The sequence below is a fragment of the Kryptolebias marmoratus genome, linkage group LG23 (genome assembly GCF_001649575.2).
Source record: "Kryptolebias marmoratus isolate JLee-2015 linkage group LG23, ASM164957v2, whole genome shotgun sequence".
Lineage (NCBI taxonomy): Eukaryota > Metazoa > Chordata > Actinopteri > Cyprinodontiformes > Rivulidae > Kryptolebias > Kryptolebias marmoratus.
The window spans coordinates 14,051,838-14,060,308 of record NC_051452.1 but is presented as its reverse complement, the minus strand read 5'-3'; the positions used below and the strand labels follow the sequence as shown (position 1 = coordinate 14,060,308).

Here is an 8,471-nt window from a genome sequence, read left to right as displayed (position 1 = left end):
CGTTATGGACAATCCATGACGAGCACAGAAGTCCAACAACAGAACACCGCTCGGGTTCAGATCAGGGGGGCCGTTCCTCCCAACCACACCCCTCCAGGTCTTACTGTCATGGGTGACCCTACTAGGGGCATTAAGCCCCTGACAGCATAGCTCCTAGGATCATTGGGACACTCAAACCCCTCCACCACGATAAGGTGGCAGCCCAGGGAGGAGCCTGCTAACATGTTACTGGTAATGGCAATAAAGTGATTCTGATTCTGATAATGGTCCTGTTCAGCCTATCCTTATCTGTCTCATTGACATCAGTATAGATTCTTTTATTTGTTTTTAAGTCTCTTAATGGTCTTGACCCTTCTATTTGTCTGAGCTGTTTCACTCCTAAATGCCATCACGTGCTCTTAGATCGACTGACCAGATGCTTTTGACTGTTTTATGAATTTTATGAATCCAGAGGAGATCAAGCCTTTGCAGTTCTGGCTCCTAAGGCATGGAATGAGTTGCCACTGAAGATCAGGCAGGCTCCATCTTTGGCTGTTTTAAAAACTTGTGATATGGTATGGTATGGTATGGTATGGTATGGTATGGTATGGTATGGTATACCAACCAGCTCAATAATCCACCACTCACGCTCATAATCTAACATCTCCTTCACCTATCAGCGATTAAAAACTCTAAACTTTTTTGTCAGAATAAGCTGCAGACCCTGAGGATGGAAGGATGGAATTTATCTGTGATTAATGTACAAACTGAAATAGATTTTCACTTAAATTTTAATGACACTGATCCAAAAAAGATTTTCAGATATTATTTTTATTTTTTTTAAAGATTTTATTATGCCAAGGGGTTTAGAACACTTAGAGCACACAGGTTCAAATATTTAGTAGAAATTTCCTGCAAAGAAGAAAAAAATTAAATACATTTTATGTAAAATCGTAAAATCGTTCTACATAAAATGAAAACATTTTGTGAAAACATTCAAAATGAACATTGTAGTAATCCAGGAAACAATAAAAAAATTCACATTTCATATAAAAATTTAATTTAAAAAAATTACCTATTAACAGGATACTAAAAGGTCTTTTATATGATGAAACATTTCATTGCTGAAGTCTGGTTGTGATTGGCTGATTCTCACAGGAAGTGAAGAAACATCAGGATGAAGCCTGGCTGCATAACAAATTTCTTTTCATTTGACAACAATTCGTGAAGATATCTGAGCAGTCTATAAATTCATCTTGTCTGATTGCAGCTCAGTGATTCCTCTCTGATCTCCCAGTTTGTCACATGTGCAGCAAACTAACTGCAGCTGACAGGAACTGAGCTTCTGAGAAACACGACATCCTGATATTCACTGTGGAGCTTTTACTGGAACCAGACAGAAACACAACATCTGGATCCTGAAATAATTCCAGCTTCCATCTTTAAAGGACTGGAAGATGAAGAAGTTTCCAAGGAATCCTTTAGAAGAGTTTCAAAAAGAAAGAGATTGAATCCATGAATCTGAAAACATGTTTCTGAGTGAAAGAGACAGACATGTACAGACTGAACTATCTGTTCAACAGTGAGAGGGTTTCTCTGACAGGAGGAGACTCTTTACATCAAACTCAACACAGAAACACTGAGGAACCAGGAGACCAGACTTCAAATCCAGGATAAAGAGTTTGAGTGAATGTGGTGTTGAAGGTGTGGAGGTGGATCAGTGAGTCAGAGGAGACTCTGTAGAAGGACAGAATGCCAGCACGACAGTCCACATACACTGCTACTCTGTTAGAGACAGAGGAGGAGGAGATGAAGTTGTAGCTGTTATTGTGACAGAATGAGTAACCACCATCAGAGCACTCCAGACTCCAAGATTGATCATTCCATCCAAACACACAGTCATAACTGTCTCCTCTCCTGCCGATTCCTATGTAACTCACTGATATATAAACTCTTCCTCTCCACTCGACCTCCCAGTAACAGCGACCAGTCAGATCAGTTCTACACAGCAGTTGAGGAACATCAAATCTGTCTGGATGATCAGGATATGACTGATCGTCCTCCACAAATGTCACCTTCCTGTTGTTGTCAGACAGTTGGAGGTTTCTGTTCACTGTGTTTGTGTTGATTGTGAGCTGACAGGAATCTGATGGAGAGAACAAACACAATCCAGCTGCAGTTATTGATCCATCATCTGATCATTTATTGACACTTTGATGATGACTCATGAATGAGTGATGTGACAGTTTGAAGATGGTTGAATGTTATTATTATTTATAATATTAATCTTTATTTAACCAGGCAAATCCCACTAAGATCTCAGATCTCTTTTTCAAGGGAGGCCTGGGCCTGAAAGCAGCCTAACATGCATGTTTTTAGACTGAGGGAGCAACAGTGCGAACCACTAAGCTGTCATGCTGCCCATGTTGCTGCTTTGTTGTCATGAATCAAATGAAAAACACACTTACACTTCCTCAGACCTGGTGTCAACCATCGGACTCCAACAGGCTCCACCCTGAAAGGAGGAGGGGGATCAGACCATCAGTCTATTTCAGCAAACATGGACATTACATGGCTCTCATACACACATTGTTCTACAGGGAGAAAGGAACAATCCAACATTTGAAAGGAGTATCTTTGAAGTTCTGTCCTGTGGTTGTCACGTTTCAGCACAGTTTGAACTCATTCTTTTCATTTCACTTCATCTTTATTGAATCAGGCAGCAGGAGGAGGACACCATCCAGTCTGCTTCTTCATCTCCACTTTGAAGTGCAGTCACATCTTCAAGCTGCTATTTAGTCCAACAACCACACTGTTATTGAAACTGATTGATCATCTGATGGATGATCAGCAGCTTTTCAGCATCTATCAGCTCTGCTGCCTGGACAAGATGAGCTGCAGCAACTTCATCTGCTCAAAGATCTGCTTTCAAAGGCAGAGAGTCAGAAAGCTGAGATTCACAACAACACAATTAACAGTCAAGCACAAAGAGGGTTTTCTGCATCCAAACACAGCTACTGTCTCATACATCTATAATTTCTGTGCACACATAAATGCTGACTAACAGAATGGTATTCCTGCAGAACTCTTCACCTTGGAGACTGCCTACAAAACACAAATATCTGCTGTTTATGTTCAAGCTGAGTTTCTTCAGGAAGGAAAGGAAAAACTGCTCCTACTTGTCTGATTGTTCATATAAGCCTCATATCCAGCATGAAGCTGCCCCAGCAGAGCTGAGTGAAGAACAGATAACATGTTTCCAGTTCTTCCTCCTCTATCAGACATTGTGTGTGTCTGCAGCAGGTCTCTCCATACCTGAGAGTGTCCAGTCTCCAGAGTGGATCCTTCAGTCCAGCTGAGAGCAGCTTCACTCCTGAGTCTCCTGGATGATTGTAGCTCAGGTCCAGCTCTCTCAGATGGGAGGGGTTGGAGCTCAGAGCTGAGGCCAGAGAAGCACAGCCTTCCTCTGTGATCAGACAGCCTAACAGCCTGCACACACATGATAGGTGCTCAGAGAGAGAGACTCAATCTAAATGCGATCAAATGTTCAGAGAAACTAAAATATTTCAGATTTTTGTTTTTGCATTTTCATTTCAACTATTTTCTCTGTGATTATTTAAATGCATTTGATGTTACAGATTTAAAAGTTACAGAAATAAATATCAATCCAAATAAGATCAGATCATTAATTTAGATCCACCAGAAAGCAAAGATTTTCCTTTTATGTAATTTTCTTTCAAAATAATTAAATAAAAGAATCCAGTCAAACCAGAAAGTTTTATTCTTTGTGTATCTTCTGGTTTGTAAAACAGTGAAAATTAGACAAAATCTAAAACCAAAACCTTGCAAGTTTGAAGAGGATAATAGTGTATGACGTTTCGTGTTGGACATTTTTAAGTTTTGTAGTGAACAAGGCCTAAACAGTACAATCAGTTTAGCCTATATTTAGACATATAAGACTAATTCTATTGTCTGAAAATGGTACCTACACCTTCTACAGGTGAGATGTCAGTTGTCAATAGAATTTGATTAGAATAAATCCTCCTGACCTGAGAGTCTCCAGGTGACAGTGTGGACTCCTCAAGGCAGCAGAAAGCAGCTTCACTCCTGAATCGTGCAGGTTGTTGTTACTCAGGTCCAATTCTTTGAGACCAGAGGACTGAGAGCTGAGGACGGAGGACAGAACTTCACAGCTTCTCTCTGACAGGTTACAGTAACTCAGCCTGAAGAGACAAAAAATAATTAAAATATTAGATTTGTGATTCAAACAATCAACATGTTCATGTGGTGTCTCATATGAGTGAAACAATTCCAGTTAATGTCAATTTTTAGAAATCATCAGAGCTGATGGTTTATATATACACTTCTCAAAAAAATAGACACTCAAATAACACAAAATGAGGCTCAGGATTGTGTGTGGCCTCCACGTGCCTGTTTGACCTCCCTACAACACCAGGGCATGCTCCTGATGAGGTGGCGGATGGTCTCCCGAGGGATCTACTCCCAGACCTGGACTAAAGTATCCACCAACTCCTGGACAGTCTATGGTTCAGCGTGACGTTGGTGAATGAAGCGAGACATGATGTCCCAGATGTGCTCAATCGGATTCAGGTCTGGGGAACGAGCGGGCAAGTCCATAGGTTCAATGCCTTCATCTTGCAGGAACTGCTGACACACACTAGCCACATGAGGTCTAGCATTGTCCTGCATGAGGAGGAACCCAGGGCCATCTGCACCAGATATTGTCTCACAAGGGGTCTAAGGATCTCATCTCGGTACCTAATGGCAGTCATGCTACCTCTGGCGAGCATATGGAGGGCTGTGCGGCCCTCCAAAGAAATGCCACCCCGCACCATGACTGACACATAACAGCAGGGTGTAAGATGCAGGCAGGCAAAGCATATATGGAACGCTATAACCAAGTGGCTGGAATAGTGTACAGGAACATATGTACTGAGTATGGACTGGAAGTCCCACAGTCAAAGTGGGAGACTCCACCTAAGGTGGTGGAAAATGGTAGGGCTAAGATACTGTTGGACTTACAGATACAGACTGACAAACAGGTGATAGCTAACCAACCGGACATTGTGGTGATAGATAAGATACAGAAGAAAGTAGAGGGGATAGATGTAGCAGTCCCAAGCGAATGCACCATCAGAAAGGTGCACAAAAAGCTTGAGAAATACCAAGGGCTGAAAGAGGAAATAGAGAAGTTGTGGAAAGTCAAGGCCTCAGTGGTACCAGTGGTCATCGGAGCACTCAGTGCTGTGAACTCCAAACTGGAAGAGTGGCTCAAAACCGATCCCAGGAACAACCTTAGAGATCCCGGTCCAGAAGAGTGCAGTCCTAGGAACAGGTAAGATACTGCGTAGAACCCTCAAGCTTCCAGGCCTCTGATAGAGGACCTTGAAGTGTTATGATGCTGGCCTGTCTGCCTGCTCTGTCTTCCTCCTCAGCCCTCACTGCAGCAATCAAGATCATCTGGGCCACCTGCACACTACTGCTCAGCAGTGCAATCAGGTTCATCCCATCCACCTGCTCACCAGCCGTTATATTCAGCCTCAGACAAGCAGACAGTGCCAGATTTTTGAAAGCCCTTTGGTGTGAGTAGATATCCAGCATTACCTCCTTTTGCCTGACCACGATCTTGACCACGTTTTGCCTTTTGGATTCCCCTGCCTTGCCTAGCCCTCGTCGCACACTCTCTACTGGTTTCTGTCTCCTGGATTCGACCCTGTTTCGGTCTCTCGACCTCGCCTTCTGCCTCGCCCTTGGATTTGTCTGCTGAGATTGCCTTCACGTGCCTGACCTGTTTCTGTGCCCGGACCTTGGATTCCTGCCTACCCCCAGATAAGTCTGTCTGCCTCTTTGGTTCTGACCTTGCCTTTGCCTGTCTACGTCAGAGTTCAGTTGCCTCCTGAGTTTCCCCCCCCTGCAAGCAATACCCCTGGAGGTGACTTGTTGTCACCGCTTCCCTGAGGAACCAAGGACCTACCCCAACTTCCTGAGAAGGTTAGTGGCTTCCTTGTTCAAACATTTCACACCAAGCTACTAGCCGCTAACCTGTTTCTTCATCCTCGGTGGTTCCTGGTCCAGTTGCTGGTCGCCCCACACCCTTCATTCCCAATAAACCTTTTTCTATGTCCATTTGTGCTGGCTGAAATTTCGGGTCTTCTGTCGTGAGCGTTACATGAAGAGAGCTTGAAGTGAAAGTGGAATTGCCCAATTGGAAAAAATAGGGCAAGATGGAAGTTTTATATTTATATAATGTCAGGCTGCCTCCTGTCTTGTCCTTGGCTTCTAGACTTGTTTGCCATAAACTTTGTTGTCATCTTTTCTTTTCTTAATTTCTGATTGTTCATGAGATTTTTTTATTTTTTTATGTATAAACAATTTTAAAATTCATCCACATCAGATTAAAACGGGGAAAATAAAAAATGGCAGTGATTGAAAATATTAGTTTAAATCATATATTAGGGAGAGGATGCTGGTCTGTAGTTGTAACATCAAAGGACTCAAAACCTTTTAAACACCCTCATAAGTTTATACTTAAACATGTTTTTGTTTACATATTTGTTAAAAGACAGTTACACACCAAATGGTCTAAGACTGAGTTCAATCAATAATTTAGTCTAATGAAACCAAAATTACTTTTTTTTTTTTTTTTAATCTCAGATTTTAAGTTACTCAAAAAATTAAGTTTATTTCACATTGTTCTGTAAATATCTGCACTGTCATGTTTACTCAAAAAGAACTTTAGTCTCTTTTCTTCCTGTTAGTATTATATTCATGTTGTGTTGCTGAATATTTTTCCCGCATATCTGTGAGGACAGTTTGCACTTGTTAATATTATCTGTTCTGATAGAAACTCAGTAAGTTTTGTTGAACAATTAAAAACTTCCTGACCTGAGAGTTTCCAGGTGACAGTGTGGACTCTTCAGAACAACAGACAGCAGCTGGATTCCTGCATCTGTCATGTTGGTGGTTCTCAGGTCCAGCTGTCTCAGACTGAAAGATTGTGAGATGAGGACCGAGCACACAGCTCCAACATGTTCCTCTGAGAGGTCACACACACTCAGCCTGAAAAGATATTAGAAAACATTGGGGTAAAAATCCATCCATCATGCTGTTTATTTATTTATCAGCATGTTTTTTTTTCTTAAGATAGTGAGAAGAAATGATTTTAAAAACACACACACACAAGAATTTTTTTTTATCTGAAAATTTTCAGATATTTGTAGTTCCATGTTTTAAAAATGGTCTTTGTACAAACATCACAACAAATTGAATGTATATATTTGTATTTTGTTTAGATGTATTTTTAAGACTTGTATACACTGAAAACTAAAGAAACAGCTGCCGGTTGAAGACAAACTGTGGGAGTTGTTCATCTCAGATTTTCTTACCGTAAGGATAAATTATTGCTCAAACAGAAACTACATGAGAGTAAAATCAGAAGGAATCAAATAAACCAAACACTCATTTTCTTCCACGTATTGTGTCATTTTGGGAAAAAAACAAACAAGCAAACAAATATTTAAATGACTAAATAAGAAAGTAGCAGATGTATTGGCTGAAAATGTTTTGTATTCTTGTACGTCAGAGACTGTATGAAGGTGAAACTGGAAAAAAATCAGCTTCAGCTTCTTTCTGACAGGTTACAGTAATTCAGTCTAAATAGAAGTTTAGAAATAAAATTTAATAAATTGTGATCATAACTAAAAAGATATAATGTTGAATGTAAAACTGAAAGACCAAACAAGAGAGAAATCTGTCAGAGCAGCAAAGACAACTGACCTGAGTGTTTCTAGTTTACAGTTTGGACTCAGCAGTCCATTGAACAAAGGCTTCACTCCTGAATCATGGATTCTCAGGTCCAGTTCTTTCAGACTGGAGGACTGGGAGCTGAGAACTGAGGACAGAGATTCACAGGTTTCCTTGCAGAGGGTACAGTCACTCAGTCTGAAGAGGAATTAAGACAAATTGGAATCTGTAACTTTTTGTCCCATAAATACAACAGTGATATATTTAAAAACATCCCACTCTATCTGTGCTTACAGAGCTTTGTTAGAGGCTTTGACCACTGGGAGCAGCCTCAGAAGAACCTCCTCTGAAGCAGAATATTTCTTCAGATCAAACATATCCAGATCTTTTCCTGACGACAGTAAGATGAAGACCAGAGCTGACCACTGAGCAGGAGATAATTTATCTGTGGAGAGACTTCCTGAACTCAGAGACTGTTGGATCTCCTCCACTAGAGAACCATCATTCAATTCATTTAACAGTGGAACAGATTGATGCTTTTCTCTGCAGACAGATTCTCACTGATTTTCTTCTTGATGAAATGGACTGTTTCCTGATTGGTCTGTGAGCTACTTCCTCTCGGTGTCAGAAAGACTTGAAGGAGAGTCTGATTGGTCTGCAGTGAAAGACCCAGGAGGAAGCGAAGGAACAAGTCCAGGTGTCCATTTGGACTTTGTAAGGCCTGGTCT

At 41.1% G+C, this 8,471-nt stretch overlaps 2 protein-coding genes across 14 annotated transcripts in view; one reads left to right on the top strand and one right to left on the bottom strand.

Annotated features, from left to right (window-relative positions):
- The window catches only part of LOC108242155 (NACHT, LRR and PYD domains-containing protein 12-like), a 608,460-nt gene that overhangs the window by 407,650 nt on the left and 192,339 nt on the right, over positions 1 to 8,471 (top strand). The gene's annotated exons all lie outside the window — the stretch shown is intronic.
- The window catches only part of LOC108229490 (ribonuclease inhibitor-like), a 14,857-nt gene continuing 7,199 nt past the window's right edge, over positions 814 to 8,471 (bottom strand). Inside the window, exons 6-9 of the mRNA XM_037973976.1 lie at positions 4,029 to 4,202; positions 3,295 to 3,468; positions 2,448 to 2,494; positions 814 to 2,125 (exon numbers count right to left, since the gene is read on the bottom strand). Of these exons, the coding sequence (XP_037829904.1) occupies positions 1,605 to 2,125; positions 2,448 to 2,494; positions 3,295 to 3,468; positions 4,029 to 4,202 (916 nt within the window). The 3' untranslated portion in view covers positions 814 to 1,604. The remainder of the gene's footprint in view (positions 2,126 to 2,447; positions 2,495 to 3,294; positions 3,469 to 4,028; positions 4,203 to 8,471) is intronic.